Here is a 16,562-nt window from a genome sequence, read left to right as displayed (position 1 = left end):
AAATTACACGTCTAACTTTTTTAAAACTCAAAAATACTGTATAAACTGTCCGTTAAAACATAAAATGGTATATCGTTATACAATAATTTTGTAACTATTATACATTTGGGATTGGGTGAAGTCGGCCGGGGAGGGGGGGGGCTCCACATAAAATTCATCTCAGGGGCCCCAATCAAAGTCTCTGCCCCAATCTAGAGAGGGGAAGGGCGGCCTTGATTGCATGTCAAAAAATAAATAAATAAATAAAAGTGGGCTTTTAATTTGAAGTCCATGACACCGCCGGAAGGGGCTGCGTGACTTCCAGCCGTTGGTTTGACCTCGTCAGTAAAAGCGCCGTGAGTAACAGTCGAGCTCCGCAGAACATTCGAGAGGTAAGGTGCGAAATAAAAATCATCGCTTTTCATCAGTCGTTGGCCTGTACTGACGTGGGTTTCACTCGAAATTGTTCGTATTTTCCCCACCGAGAAACTGTTAGCTAGCTACTAACCGGTGGTGAAAAGATACCACACTTAAATCAATCACCAATTACCTTCCAACGGACCGCGCCGTCGACACAACAACGCTACTGCTCCGTCGGCGGAGGCGGCTATTAACAGGCGTCGTCGCTATAGCAATGAGCATCTGGGTTCGGACTAATTCCTGGAGTTGTCACGTTATGGGGGTTGTATAACGGGTTAGTTAACGATAATTCAGATGTCACGTTTTTTGTTCTGTTTGTTTTTTGTTTTTATACCATCACTACTTGTGTTATGTTATCCAAAGATAATTTAATTTGATTACCCTTTTTTCCTAATGGGGGTAAATTTGGCGACGAAACACGTGTAAAGGTTAGCCGCCTGTTAGCTTAGCTTCTCATTGAGCTGCGTTACATTGAACGCTGACGCTAACGTTAGCAATTTTTTTAGGAGTAGTGCTGTGTTCGAAAAAACTCGGAGAATCTCCCAGTAAAAAAACTATGATTCCGACTTGAAAGCATTCAAAGAGACGCACCCATACTATTGAAATGGACGCACCACGCCAGAATAACAAAAAATATGTCGAACCGGGACAAACTTTGAATTCAAAGGCACAAAAACAACTAAAAATGGAAAAAAAGAAGCATTTTAAAATAATGAAACGTCATTTTACATTAAAAAAAGAGATAAATAATAAATGACAACATTAATTTGCTGTGTTCCACAACCTCACAGTGGGTTAATCTGTAACCGTAGGTAAATATTTGTGTATTTCATAACGTTTTTAATGTATTTTGGCGTTTTAAAAAAAATGCATATTAATCCATATTTCATGGTGTAGCTGACGGTGTGGTTCTGTAAGGGGTGCAGATTGTTGTGTGACGTCAGACAACCGATTCTCGAAAGAATCCGACTCTTCCCGAGTGGGGGGCTCCGACATGAGGTGGCGTTCAAATTGCACTTTTTTCGCGTAGGAGGAGGAGGGTCGGGAAAAATCCGAGTGTAGAGTTGTCTCGAACGCAGCATAGGTGTGGGATAACAATACGCTTTTTCTTATACTTCTTCTTCTTTCTTTTCCTCTCCCCCATAAGGACCCCCCTCCCCAACGAGGACTTTCCAGAAAGAAATCCCCCCCCCCAACCCTTGTTTTTTTTAAAGTCTGGCACCTGCTGCACCGTTTGGACGCTCTCGGGTGTTTAACTGTGCATCTTCATTAAGAAAACCCTCCTGCTGCTGCTGCTGCCCCTGCAATCAATACAACACCAGCACCAGCACCATCCACCACCGTTCACTGCGCCTCTTGGACGATCAGCGTTGTGTTTATGTCTTTGTTTTGCGAAAACGGTGAGTTTCCAAACTGTTTTTTATTGGTTTTATGTTTTTACACGTTTTTCTTAGTGTATGTATGTTTAAATTTATTTTTTTACTCGTGTTTGATGAGCGATATGTCATGTTTTCCTGTGCCACTGTATCAAAATGGCGTCTCCCAGTCCCGTCACTCGTGTTGCTGTGCAGTGACTGTATGACGCACTCTGCACCAAGCATCCAGCTAAGCTAGGCTAGGCTAGGCTAACTTAGCCTCTAGCGTCCACTTCTCCTTCCCCCTGAAATAGCCTCGACCCTCTGCCCCTCTCAGGTTCACCTTCCCCTCAGTAGTGAGTCATTTAATGGGGGAAATCGCCCTGACGTCCTGGTGAACTGGTTTGGAGTTGGTGTTAAAACCGACAGCACAGAAAGAGGGAGAGAGAGAGAGAGTGAGGGGGAGTTTGGCAGCTGCTAGGCCTCCTGTTTGTGACCTATTAAAAAGAACAGGCCTTATGTGACTGAAGCCAGAGGCCCTCATGTAAAGACAAAAGGCTTTTTTTTGTTTTTTGTATGTATGTATATGGCCACAAAAGCTGGGGGGAAAGCATCCAGTTTTTGTGGCTGGGTGGGTTTTATTTTTCCCTCTTTGGACTAATCTGCTGAGCTTGCTTGTTCGCTGTTGGATCACATGGATATCTGCTGGATTTGCAGTATTTTAAATGCTTGTGTGTGTGTTTGAAACCCTGGCCTTTTTTTTTTTTTTTTTTGATATTTGTAAATCGGCCCTGTAATGCGAGAACGTACGCTCAGGCTTGTTTCAAGTTGAGAAATATTTGCGTAAGGAGCTGTGAATATCCCACAGTTGTCTGTCTGAGAGTCTCTAAACGCCTAGAACCTCTGACAGGCCACTTTCATAAGGAAAAAACATTTTCTAATCATTATCATTCTCCCCCTTTTTAGGTTTATTAAATAACAAATGACGACAAAACCTTTGTCAAAGTTTCCCCTGAGCTTTAAATGACCAACAGACTAAAGTATTGAGAGAAAGATTTACTGTGTGAGCCAGAATGGGGAGTTTTTCAGATGAGGAGGGGTTAAGATAATCAGATATTAAAATTATGTAATTATATTAGACGTTCTGGGAAACTAGTGCCTCTTTGTCTGAGATCTAAGGTGAACAATTGGTCCCACAACTCGACTGATTAAATCAATGAATGTTATTTTTATTTATGGCTTTACAGTTTTAAAAATGGCAACTCACGTGGGATAAGTAAAACCTGAATAAATTATTCATTCAAGTTTCTCCATCAGCTGATTATTGACTAATCGTCGCAGCTGAGTTTACAGTTTTAAAAAACCTGGCTCTAGCATTTTTTTATCCGTGTTTTTTATTTTTTTTAAAGCCGGTAAGAACACATGAAGTTCCTCCTGATGATTTTCCTGATTAAATATTGATCATGTTTCTGTCCCTCTCCTCTTTCAGAGCTGTTGCGCAGCCGTTGGAACCTGTGTGGTGGAAATCTAGCCTTCAAGCAAGGAGCTTGCGGCCACAGCGGCACAACGTTTTTCATGTCAGAGACCGAGCGCGCTTGCAGTCGTTTATGTCATCCCCTCTTTTCCAGACAGAAGATCCCGAAAAATCCCCAACCAAGATCCTTTTATCTTACTGATAGTGCTGCTAACATCCAGCCAAAATGTCTGTCAACGTCAACCGCAGCGTGTCAGACCAGTTCTACCGCTACAAGATGCCCCGTCTGATTGCCAAGGTAACGGCTCGCTGCTGCAGTTCACGGTTCTCAGATGATGTGTGGATACGTTCACATGAGTGGAAAAGAACGACGTCTTAAACGTGTTTGTTTGTTTTCATGTCTCTAATCCAGGTTGAAGGCAAAGGGAATGGAATCAAGACAGTTATTGTCAACATGACTGATGTTGCAAAGGCGCTGAACAGGCCTCCAACATGTGAGTAACATCCTGCGTCGCGTCATCAGTCAGTGTGATGCAAGAGATCAAGTTAAAAACCCAGAACTGCAGCTTTTACGCTTTATTATCTTCTTTTACTGAACATTTTTCCATTTATCACCTCTGGATTTTCATTTAAACGACAGAAAGAGATTCTGTAAAAGCACATTAATCAAACGCATCATCAGTCTCCTCAGACTTAAGAAGTCTACAGGAGAAAAGGTCACTGTTAATAAGTGAAACTGAGCCGTCAGTGAACACATTGTAGTCGGTAGGAAACTGTAAGGAGCATTAAATACAGGAGGATAAAGAAGAACAGTCGGCAAAGAGTTGTTTGTTGAAAGTAACTATTTTCAGATTTAAAGACACTGATCTTTTTCTCATGTTGTTGATGTTTATTGTCACTGACCTCATCTCTCCTCCTCCTCTTCGTCCTTCACAGACCCGACCAAGTTTTTTGGTTGTGAACTCGGCGCTCAGACCCAGTTTGATACCAAAAACGACCGTTACATCGTCAACGGATCCCACGAGGCGAACAAGTTGCAGGACATGCTTGATGGGTTCATCAGAAAATTTGTGCTGTGTACCGAGTGTGACAACCCTGAAACTGATCTGGTAAAAAAGCTTTTTATTTTATTGTAGTTTTTACATATTAAATGAAAAAACAAACATTTTAATTTACTAATGAAACAGACATATCCTTATGTATTAATAAGAGTTAATTCTCCTCTCACAGCATGTCAATCCCAAGAAACAAACCATCGGTACTTCCTGTAAGGCCTGTGGAAACCGCGGCATGCTAGACACCAGACACAAACTCTGCACGTTCATCCTCAAAAACCCACCAGGTGAGAGTTTCTGTTCTTGTAAGAAAACATTTTAATGCCCAGCAATGAAGAGATTCTTTTATGATGTAAAGAAACTCTGGCACGTTTACTGATGCTGCTTCTCCGCCGACAGAGGCCGAGAGTGGATCCGCATCTGTAAAGAAAGAGAAGGAGAAGAAGAACCGCAAGAAGGACAAGGAGAACGGCTCTGGCAGCGGAGAGGCCGGGAAAGACGACATTGACGCACCTCAGGCCGTGGTGGGTTATCTCCCCGAGCCACCGGTCTGACCACCGAGCAGCTCCTCCTGTCCTGCTCAGTATCACTACACACACACACACTCCTTAACTGCAGCGTGTAAAGAGACGTCAACACACGGCTCCTCAGACGCCGTGGTCAGAGTTCAACGACCGAGTTGAGAGCCAGTGTTTGTTTAAAGTCCTGAGCACACAAACACAACCCACTATCAGTGTTACACAGTCCAGGGCCGCCTCACATGACGCTTTTCTCTTCAGCCAGATCACAGTGTTAACACTTAACGTTCATTTTAACATTTATTCTTTAACATATTTGTTGGTTGTCGTTGGTGCAAATGTGTTAGATCCAACGTCATGGACTTAAAAACAATAAGTAGTTTAAAATCAATTATTTGTTTTATATGGAGCCAGTGCAACAAGGTTAAAACAGGAGTCAGTGTTTCCTAGAGGATTTTTTTTAATCCTAGAAGAGGAGATTATGAACAGAAACCAACATGTGGTGTTAAATTTATCAGCTATAACCTCGTTGACGTTGTTTATTGATGAACCGAGCGCCGTCCAGCGGATCGAGACACTTGAGGACGTTGACAAATTAAAGATAATCAGTAGATTATTATTGTTCATGTGCTCCGATCCCATTATAAAGTAGTGGCAGCGATAATTAATTAAGGAGCCGCCACAACTAAATGTGTATAGCGGAAACCCTGGGGGTTATATGGTCGTACTTATCCTCTAAAACTCTGGCTGCAGCATTTTGAATGAGCTGGAGTTTATATAACGCTTTGACAATCCAGCACAAAGTGTGTTTCAATAGTGAAGACGGCTCGAGATGAAAGTATGAAGCAGCTTTTCAGAGTCTGAAGATGATTAAAAAAGGATTTTATTTCTGGTAAATGTTTGAGGCCATTCTGGTGACGTCAGCTCTGTTTCTGAAAATGAAGATCTGCATCTAAAATAACACCAAGGAGTTAGAAACGGGACGACACGGTGCCTCAGAGGTTTTTTTTTCTTTCTAAAGCCGGTGCTGACTTATCAATAAGGTGCAACTTTATTCTTTTAAATGGATCAGAAAGCGCTGATGCAGGTTGAACCGTAGCCGTTAGTCCCCTCGCATCCAGAGGTCATCCTGAGTTAAAGTTTCCTCAGAGCACGAGCTGTTCCCTCTGTCCAGTCGCCTTTCTGCCTCTGTCACATTCAGATTTACTTAATTGTTACAAACTCCCGAACACAGGGCTCCACTCTGCCCCTAAATGGAGGCTTTTTACCCCTAAGATTTGAGACAGTTCAAGTAAATTTACACATGCGCAACCAGTACATTTACAATTTTTTTGTTTTGTTTTAACACTGGTGAAACGTGGACTGGGCAAATCAAAGAATCTGTCATTACAGGCGTCAGACTATGTGTGTGTGTGTGAGGATCATGAATGAAACGGAAATGAATATTTGCTTTGCAAGTTCATTTATGGTTTGCGTAGTAAGAGAAAATCAACAATGTGTGATATACATATAGATAAATAAGATACTACTAAAATAAGAGCAGAATAAAATAGTATAAGAATAAATAATATTTAGATTTTTCATTCATACTTTTTCTTGACCATTAGATCCTTCCGTAAATAAGTGAAATCATTGTTTCCTGCACCCAAGCGTCCTTGTGTCCGACATCTGTGTCTTTGTTTGTGTTCCACAGGATGGAGACGACGACGACGACGACTGGGCGGAGGAGACCACAGAGGAGGCTCAGAGGCGACGAATGGAGGAGATCAGCGACCACGCCAAGGTCCTGACACTCAGCGAGGACCTGGAGAAACCGCTGGAGGAGCGCGTCAACCTCTTCTACAACTTTGTCAAAGTAAGAGACTCTAAAGGGTCCGAGGAGCGACGGAGCTCATTCACTCACGAGCAGACGATCTCATCTCCCACTCACCATTTAGAGATGAATCAATCAGTGATCATCCTGATTCATTTGGTCCTTAAATCCGTTAAATGCTTAGATGTTCCCAGAGCCTATATTTAATATTATCTATATAAAGTTGCATGTTCTGTCTATCGAAAGTATAGAAATTAGAGATGTGGACAAAGTGTTAAATTAATCTTATCAAAGAAATTGCACACAAAACAACTTAACACTCAGGGTTCCTACGCAAGTATGGAATAGTATGGAATTTGATTTTATACATTTCCAGGTCTGTTAAAAGTATGGAAAATGGAAACTATTGTATGGAAATATATTTATCTTAATACTTATCTGGGTTTGGTCTTATTCACATCATTATTTTGTATGAGCTATTGTACCTAGCTACAGTCTCCTTGAAATTATTTGGTTACATAATGGCATATAAATTCAGAATAATGAAAACGAATGATTAATTGCATGATTTATTAACATGATACACATCTATTTACTCAAATGTCACACATGATTTTTTTTTTTACTGAGAAGTCCGGAAATTAGGATCTGGAAAAAATATGGAATTTGGAAATTTTAAATGTGTAGGAACCCTGAACACTTAAATCTTAAACTCTTCTCCCCCTGTACAACCAACTTCAACCAACGATCTATATTTAATACGATCTATATTAAGTTGCATTGTTCTGTTTATCTAAAGTGAAGAAAAGCCGTTCACACGATCTGTTTTCTGTTTTTCCTCCTCAGCACAAGAAGGAGAGCGGGACCATCGACGTGGCTGACAAGGAGATCCTGGCGGAGGCCGAGCGTCTGGACGTGAAGGCCATGGGCCCCCTCATCCTCAGCGAGCTGCTCTTCAACGAGAACATCCGTGACCAGATCAAGAAATACAAACGCCACTTCCTGCGGGTGAGTTCAGAGGAAAACCTGACCTCGTGTGTTCAGGGGAAACGGATGAAAAATGAAATGTAACGTTGGCTTTTTTTTTTTAACAATTTTTTATTCATTTTTCATATCAACATATAGCAAAAAAAAAAAGGAAATCAGTATAATAAAATAAAATAAGAACATACAGACAATTCAAGTGTATTTCCTGTTGGAAAAAACAATATAGCCCTACTATTGACTGTATGTTCCAAACAAAGACAAGGAAAATCCAAACAACAGCAACAAAAAAGAAATCACACACACACACAAAAAGAAGAAGCAAAATATAAATACACACAGACACACACGACATATAAGCATACATATATAAAAAAGAAATTAATAAAAAAAAGAATCACAATAACGTTGGACTTTTTGACTCTTCAGTTCTGCCACAACAACAAGAAGGCCCAGAAGTATCTGTTGGGAGGCTTCGAGTGCGTCGTGAAGCTGCATCAGGTGCAGCTGCTGGCCAGAGTTCCCATCATCCTCAAAGACCTGTACGACGCCGACCTGCTGGAGGAGGACGTCATCTTCGCCTGGGCAGAGAAGGTGGAGCAGCCCGAACTTTATTCAGTGTTAACGGGACACAGTGGAGACTCTGTGACGGGTCGTTTGAGTTTAATGAGATGAAAATGAAATGATGCGACTCCTGTCAGGTTTTTACAGCGTTCATTGCGACCATTAACTGATAACAGTTGTAAAACAGCATTTCAGTTTCAGTTTAGTGCAGGTTTTAAATGTGCCTCAACTTTCTGCTTCTACGAGTCCAGACCTTAATGTGGCCACTTGTTAAAGAACATTAACCTTAATTTTAACCTTAATTTTAGGCGAAATATCCAAAGTTTATACGACTGTCTTGTAGCGACTTTAACCAAAAAGAGCCGTTGAGGATGAGACTGAGCCCTAACAAAAAAACTCACTGCAATTTTTGAACTAAAGATCAAAGTATTTATTTACAAAACAAAAAAGATTAACTCATAATAAAGTGTACGAACAACTAAAACAGCAAAAAAAATCTTCAAAAAAAAAGCGACCCACTCTCTCTCTCTCTCTCTCGACAAAAGAAAAGCAGCAGGTGAAGTGCTGGGCCGGCCCATAATCATGTGCCCCCGCTACGCAATGTGATTACAAAAACTATACTTTATTAATCCCCGGGGAGAAATTCGGGTATTACAATAGAAGGCAGTAGGGATGGGACGAAAAAGTTGAATGATGATGTCTACAGACTATATCAGGAGCCATATTTCCCCTCAAAAAAAGCACATCACATGTGAGCCAGTTCTTAAAGGTGCAATATGTAAGAATGTGGCCAAAAACAGTTACTGCAGTCAAATTCAAAACACAGCAATCTCGTTTTTTTCTCCCAGCCGTAGCGGCAGCTCAGTGGAAGCGACCGGAGGCTGAAATGCCACTGATGCCACCGTGACTGGGAGAGAGGGCTAGGTGGCGCAACATGTAAACACGTAAATTCAAAACATAAACATGATTTGCAGTCTGCAAAAAAGATTTTTAATGCGAATACTCTGGCTGTACTATTGTTGTTGGTGAGTTCATCATGTTATATGAACATTATTCCTGAGTCACTGTGACATATTAAGAGGATTTTACGGCCAGTTGCTTTAGATTTCTTACATACTGTACCTTCAAGATTTATTCAGCAGCAAAATATTTGAACCATTTTAAACTGCTACATTTAGCTGAACATAATAATCTCTTTTCAAAAGCGTGGTTGTAGGGATGTGAATCTTTGAGTGTCTCTGTTCGATTCAAAATCAATTCTCATACGCACATGTCAGAGTTCGTCTCGCTTCAGCCTGGTGTTCGGCTGCACTTTGTATGAAAAGAGTTCATAATGTGAACAGTGTTTCCCCCAGAAAATTTGTTAGTTAAGGTGGTGTCTGACCTGTCGACGGGGGGGGGACGCTACATTTTTTTTTTTTAAGACGTTAGTTTAGGCGGCGTGAAGATCTAACCTCCGTCTGAGGCCGATCAGCCGATCCAGAGCTCAGTGGATGTGGCTGCTCACCTGGAGCAGTTGTGTTTTATAAACAAACAGCGATCGTCCTCATGGCATACGCCTAGTCACAGACATTCAATAGAGTGTTTTAATCTTATCAGTTAACGTTTATTAATCAGTTAACGAGCGTCTCTTATCTGAGCTCACTGCAACGCTGTGTACGGAAGCCTGTGAGGGCGTGGAGAGACGGAGGAAACGTTAATAAAACATTTATTTTTGAAGTTTATGAATCGATTCAGAATCGTAGATAGGAGTTGCGATTCTTACATACATCGATTTTTTTCCTCTAAAAACACCAAAATATCGTTTAACTAACAGAAAACCTAATTCATGGCTCCGACATGTCTTTGAAGAAACCTGAAGTCCTGAATCTCTCAGTTTTTGATCGATTTACAGGAGATAAAATAAATCTGACGTGGATTAAACGTGTCACATTAGTAAAAAGCTTCTGTCTTTAATTTACAGTAGATGATCAGAGTGTTTGATCAGAGACTCTTGACTGATCGATTGTGTCTCTCTTTCCTCTCCAGGTTTCTAAGAAGTACGTCTCTAAGGAACTTGCCAAAGAGATCCACGCCAAGGCCGCTCCGTTTGTCAAATGGCTGAAGGAGGCGGAGGAGGAGAGCGAGGGCAGCGAGGAAGAGGAGGAGGAAGACGATGAGAACGTGGAGGTAACGGACGACGTTGTAGAGGATGTAGACGACTTTGAAAGTTTATTATTGAGGGTTTTTTTTTTCTTTTTTCTTTTTTCGGAGCTGATGTTTGTGTGTATTTGTGTGTCGGTCCTCAGGTGGTGTACTCGTCTTCGGCCCGCGAGCTCAAAGTGGAGACTGTGAAACCAGACACGCCTGAAAAAGAAGAAGACGACATTGACATTGATGCGATCTGAGAGACTCGACGACTGACGACCATGATGATGATGATGCTTCTTTTCTTGTGTTGTGGCTTTGACTCACCATGCCCTGTAACACCTATATGGCTGGCTCATCCCTCACCCTTTACTCCTCCTTCCTCCCCCCTCCTCCTCCCCCAGACCCTCAGCCCTCCTCTGCTTTGTGGCATGACTTAACTTAGCGCTTTACTTGCTGCACATTAACTCTGTAATTTTGAGATCTTATTCAGTTGATGAAATGAATGAAGTCGCTTTGGGAGTTTTAATCAGCTGTTTTTCGGGGGATCATTTTGACTGCACACTATTATTATTATTATTATTATTATTAATTTTTTTTTCTTTTTTTTCTTTTTGGTCCCTGTATTTTTCCAAGTCAATAAAGAATGAATGTTTTGCTATCCACCACATATCCCTTTTTTTCTTTTTTTTTCACTTTGCCATGGTCATTGTTTGTTTTTTCTTTGCTTTGATGATGTTGCCTGTTCTGGTTTGACTAAATTTCATTGATTGGGAACTTGCAAATCTGATTTAAAATCACAAATATACAGATGGAGTGATGAATCGCCAACAATTTAAAAAAAAAGACAAATTCACTGTTTCCACATTTTCCAGATGTGAATATCTGCTGTTTCCCTAGTCTTCTGTTGGTATTAAACTGGAAGTCTTTGAGTTTTGGTGACTTGTTGGAAACAGTTACAGTTTTTTTTTTTCTCACTTTAACAGAAGTTGGAGGAAATAAATGAAAATATTTGCAGCTTTATGCTGAATATATGTATTTTATTTGCCATGATTAAAGGGAAACATGACAGGCTGATAAGTAATTGGTTATTCAACATGAGATTTATTGGATTATGTGTGAAATTACTTAACAGATTCATCCACAAACCATAATTCACACATTAATCTCTTTTATTACATTGCAAGTTTACACAAAACTTATTTGACTAGACATTAAAACAACATATATTCAAGAGAGATCATTATATTTTCATTCCCAATCACTTTTAATCCACTGGCAAAATTATGTTTTTATTAAAGACAGAATATGGAGATATATTAGATACATACACATATGCACATATATGTCAAGAATAAAGGACCATACGTTTGTAATAGTGAATATAAGAAACAACTTGCATATATAACTTGTATATTTATGTGGCGTTTGTTCAATTTTGCACACATGAATACAACTAAACAATATGAATCTGCCTTTATAATTAAAAACCTTAACCACTGTGATGAATGTAAGTAAAGTAGTCACAGTTAAACAGCTAGAGAATGAGAGGAGGGTTATTTTATTGTCTCCTCCCTTTAATATTTGAGCTCGTGCGTGTGCAGAGAAGAAAAAAATAAGTTTTTTTTTTTTTTTCCTCTGAAGCCAAATAAATTCCCACAGAGACGTTTCCTCCCGGACGATGACAGTCCTCTCTGTACTCTCTGCTCCAATGGGAGACTGAGGTCAGCCGGTTTCCTCACTTCCTCCGCCCGTTCAGCTGGACTCACTCGTGCTGCGTTCAAGTCCTGTCAGGAAATATCCAACCTAACTCTCATAACACCAAATCTGACAGAAGGTTAGTACTGCATAGATGTAATTTTACCATTTCCCCCCAAAACCTTCTATTGTATATGTTTAATATCTATTTTATAGAGATAAATCATGATTTACTTGCTTACTTTACACATATAATGACATAGTCACTAGCTAGAAATAGTAGTCATAAGTTAAAACACACCATCCAGCAAAAATAATTTAGACTTGTTGGTAAAAAGCTGCAGATTTTTTCAATTATTGAATCAAAAACTGATGAAATTCAACATTTAGTGCTGTAATTTAACAATTTAAGGTAAATATTCTGTAGGCCTACATGTAATCCATAGGCTCTATATATTGGTATGTGATGTCTGGGGGATGACAATAATTCCCTTTCAACTTGGCTTTGAAACCCTATTCGTCCTAAAAACATTCATCAATATGTAATAACAGAGACGTTCTATATTGTGTATTGCCTATAGGACTTTTGTAATAAGAGTAGAATGTAAATTAATCTAACCCTAACCCCAATATCAACAAAAATCCTTAACCACACCAAGAGAAATTGATATTAGCTGAACAACAACAACAATTTCTTGACTCAAAAAATGAAACAATATGCTAACTATTTGGATTATTGGGTCTTCATTTTAGTCATTGTTCAAGCAAAACTCTGAAAAATGTTGTGGTCAAAGCTTCTCAAACATGATGATTTGATGCGTTTCTTTGTCATGTCTAATTTTGGGAATTATCTAGTATTATTCGGCTACGATGATTTACAAAGTGACAGGAGACAATAATCTGGTGATTAGGGCTGCAGCTAAACAGCTCCACAGGGGATTAATCAATCAATAATGGTTAGCCATTTTATCTGCGCTTTTACAACTAACTGTAGCCTATTCATTATTGATGGATTTTTTTTTAATGACAATGTGAGAAAAATACTTTTTATTTTTATCTTTTAATTGGACCATTTGTCATTTTGTTTGATATTTTAAAATCTAATTTTTGATTTCTAACACAGGTCAAAGCTTCTCAAACACGATGAATTGATGCATTTTCTTTTATTTTTATCAACCCTAACCCTTATCAGAGTTTTTACAACTAACTTTGATGGGTTATTAAATGACAAGATAAGAGATTATCTTTTAATTGGACCATTTGTCAATTTGTTTGATATTTTACATCATTCCAACACATTTTAATCGACTAATCGAGGCAATAAATAAACAAATAAATAAATAAAACGCTGAAAATATATATATATTTTTTGTTCGACATTTTCTCATGAAAAATTCTGATGTCGGAGCCTGGGAGTGGTCCGTGAAGGCAACATAATCCAGCCCAGCCGCTGAGTAGCCATTTTGGTCCCACCTAAAACAGACAGACCAGCTTCACTTTGGGCCGCCGGAGATGGAAGAAACCGAGCCAACGGCGAGTATTTAGCCACCGAAACCGATTGAATCCTGCCGAGAAACAGCCACTGGTGACCCTCGACGCCATGGCTTGTTTCTAGACACAGTTATTTTTGTGAGAAAGAGGAGAAAAAAAGCCCCGGGCGATTTTTTTTTTTGGAAGTGGCGACCGACCGACCGACAGCGCCTTAACGTTTTTTAGTTCTAAGTTAGCTTCACTGACTCCAACCAAAACGGGGAAAAACGGACACTGGTTCCGTGTGGACACAGGCCATGAACGCGCCATGTAAATATTGAACATCAGGTTGTTTTTTTTGTTTTTTTATTATTATTATTTAGTCGGTTGTGAACAGTTCAGGTGTTCGGCTTCTTCTCCTTCTTCTACAACACGTCCGGTCTGGTTTTGAAAATTGTCACGATCCATGCTGAGACTGAGCTGCAAAGCAAAGCAAAGCAATCATTTTTCGTTTTTCGGCTAAAGAAGAAGGAAGGTATCGGTGGATCTGGGACATCAGACGGTTTAAAAAGATGTCAACAAAAACTCCTTTGCCTACGGTCAACGAGAAGGTGACGGAAAGTGTAAGTATAAAATAAAGGGTTGTTTATTATCAGGGAGGGTGGTTTTGTAATTGCAAAATACCGTCAAACTAGTTTAAGATTGAATTGAATATTTTAGTGAAATTGTGGCTGAGCTGTTGCATTGTTAAGCTAATATATTTCGCACGGGGGTTTTACACTTTGTTGGTAAATCGTAAACAAGCATATCCTCTACTACGTCAATCACGCCCTGTTATTTTCCCCCTAAGCGTTAATATTTTTGATTTGTTCGCACATAAACCGTATTTTTTTCTGTTGCTCATATGTCTTTTTGTTTTTTGTTTTGTTTCTTTTAACGCGACTGCAGGTTAATTACGAGGTAGTCAGGAGGATATTTAGGCCCAACAACCACGAACAAAACTACAGTACTTTGCCTGCTGGTTCTGGCAGGCAACAGTAGTTTCTGTTCTGGCTACCTATTGGCTCTCGCAGCTGTCAGTCAAAGCTTTCAACCGCTCAGCTTCCAAATATGGGCTCAAAGTCCCGCCCCCTCGTGACCAATAGAATCTTCCCTCTGAAAGAGTGTTTCATTGTAAAAAATCAGGGCTTCCGGTCAGGATTTTCAAAATTGAACTCGGCTTAACGCACAGAGAGAAACATTTAATCAGCGTTAATCCAAAATTAACAAGATTTTTTGTTTAAAAATTAAGAGAAATTCAACATTTTGAACCTGTGTGATTATTATTAACACACAAAATTCAAGTGTAACCAGGCACCAATGAATGACTGCGCCCCTTGCTTCGTTCCACACTTCTGACTCACTGTCCACATGTCATAGTTTTTTTTTTTTGAAGGAGATTCAAATGAACAATGAATCTAAAGAAAATGATAGTTTGGTCAGGAAACTGGCAATCACAGTACATAATGATGTCTTTTTAAAAATGTAGCCTATTACTTTGTCTAAGTCACACAACCGCACAAAATAATAACCATGTTATATGAAAAAAAGGGGGGAGCTGCCCTGATTTATACAGTCTGAATGATAATCTGTTCAACCGTTGATGGTTTGAAAATGAATATAGAGCAGAATTTGATCAATCATTTACTTCAGTTTTATATTTTAAGAAAAGAAATGTCCATAATTGATGGATTCCAGTTGCTCAAATCTGCTTTCTATGCTGGATCTTTTCTACTGTTTCTCTGACTTCCTACAGGCTAATAATGGAGACTGTATTGGCAGATAAAGTAGATAAATGAATGATTAAATGCATAAATAAATTATGCATGGAACACAGCCAAGGAAATCCCAACAAATGTTTAGACCTCGGCTTAATATCTGGCTACTGTAATGGGCTCATTTAGGCCTCTGCCATGTTTTCCCATGCACTTCTGCCTGTCGAAAACCATTGGGGATTTTTTGTTTCTAGATACTCGGTTTCTGCTGCATCTTTGCCAATAATCCCCCCTTTTTTTTCTCCTTTTCCAATGTCCAATCTGTGTCACTGCAGCCACGTAACGTCATGTGATATCATCAAAATCTCATGACTCATCACAGTAGCTGCAGCAGCAGAGAATCAGCTGGAGATAAGACGACGTGCACTGTGCACAATCGCAGCGCTGAGCTTGATAAGATGAAATTTTACTGGTCCCTGTGGTGCAACTGGGTCATTCCAGTGGCTGCTAACGTAAAGACTCAGTAGCCAGTAAAAGAGACTACTGTAAAGTTCAGGTCACGATATAAGTAAACCTGCAAAAAAAAAAAAAAGACAACCAGTGCTGCAAATACAAGGGAATTAAGCCATTGGTTGATAGAAATGGCACCTGTTTTTTATAATTAATTAGTAATTGAAGGAAAAACATCAAACATTTCATGGTTTCTGGTGAAATTTTGCTTCTTATTTCTTGAGTTTTGGACTGTGCCGAGCAACGGACAAATATACATTTGCGTACTTTGTGCTCGTGGATATTATGAGGTGTTTTTCCACCATTCTTAATACTCAAATTTTTCACATTTCTCACATTTCAAGATTGCTTCAGCAGTTTCTTCACTTAATTCAGCGTTGTTTTAACAATTTATTCAGCTCATTCAGATTCCAGCTTTCAGCATTCACCCGTATTTCCTTCAGGAAATGCATTCTCTAGTTTTCAGTTAATCTGCACAAATATACATTTGCGTACTTTGTGCTCTTGGATATTATAAGGTGTTTTTCCACCATTCTTAATACTGTCATTTTCAGTTAAAGCAGAAGTAAGCGGAATATTTGTGTTAATATAAGTCTTAAATAGTTATATCTTCCGACGGCAATCACTTATATAGAGTGTTTGGTCTAAAACACGGGTCTGTCAGTCACTCTGCTCTGCTGTAAGCCGAGGAGAAAACTTTCCTTGTATCCTAACCTTTATCCAATGAGGAGAGAGAACGGCATGAAGGGGCGGTCCTCTCTGTGTGTGCAGCCAAGGGATGCGCGTGAATGTGGTGACGTAGGGACGAGGGCGGGGACTGCTAACTCCATCGGCTGACAAG

The 16,562-nt window shown here is 39.7% G+C and overlaps 3 protein-coding genes across 34 annotated transcripts in view; 2 read left to right on the top strand and 1 right to left on the bottom strand.

Moving 5' to 3' along the window:
- Window positions 1-16,562, bottom strand: part of LOC146963273 (creatine kinase, testis isozyme-like) — a 205,431-nt gene that overhangs the window by 94,267 nt on the left and 94,602 nt on the right. The window lies entirely within an intron of this gene.
- Window positions 1,730-10,959, top strand: eif5 (eukaryotic translation initiation factor 5). The gene is made up of 11 exons (XM_085767895.1): window positions 1,730-1,799; window positions 3,244-3,526; window positions 3,641-3,722; window positions 4,165-4,337; window positions 4,459-4,570; window positions 4,683-4,807; window positions 6,495-6,656; window positions 7,461-7,622; window positions 8,028-8,192; window positions 10,191-10,331; window positions 10,451-10,959. Exons 2-11 carry the CDS (start codon window positions 3,455-3,457, stop codon window positions 10,547-10,549), a joined length of 1,293 nt encoding a protein of 430 aa, XP_085624021.1. The 5' UTR covers window positions 1,730-1,799; window positions 3,244-3,454; the 3' UTR covers window positions 10,550-10,959.
- Window positions 13,440-16,562, top strand: part of mark3a (MAP/microtubule affinity-regulating kinase 3a) — a 73,403-nt gene continuing 70,280 nt past the window's right edge. For 31 of the 32 annotated variants that reach the window (XM_085768057.1, XM_085768049.1, XM_085768051.1 and 28 more), the window contains exon 1: window positions 13,440-14,080. In XM_085768057.1, the coding sequence (XP_085624183.1) occupies window positions 14,030-14,080 (51 nt within the window). In that variant the 5' untranslated portion in view covers window positions 13,440-14,029. The remainder of the gene's footprint in view (window positions 14,081-16,562) is intronic. The other variant, XM_085768066.1, reaches the window with a different exon arrangement.

The sequence above is a fragment of the Trachurus japonicus genome, chromosome 22, assembly GCF_045865225.1.
Source record: "Trachurus japonicus isolate A0001 chromosome 22, Traja_1.0".
NCBI lineage: Eukaryota > Metazoa > Chordata > Actinopteri > Carangiformes > Carangidae > Trachurus > Trachurus japonicus.
The sequence above is the reverse complement of the archived record's forward strand: the minus strand, read 5'-3'. Positions and strand labels throughout refer to the sequence as shown.

What these genes read in the sequence shown, in the direction of transcription:
- eif5 (XM_085767895.1), top strand. Translation starts at nt 3,455, where the DNA reads ATGTCTGTCAACGTCAACCGCAGCGTGTCAGACCAGTTCTACCGCTAC. An exon ending in CATCCTCAAAAACCCACCAG is followed by an intron (nt 4,571 to 4,682) that starts GTGAGAGTTTCT and finishes CTCCGCCGACAG; the next exon opens with AGGCCGAGAGTGGATCCGCA. An exon ending in AAGACGATGAGAACGTGGAG is followed by an intron (nt 10,332 to 10,450) that starts GTAACGGACGAC and finishes GTCGGTCCTCAG; the next exon opens with GTGGTGTACTCGTCTTCGGC.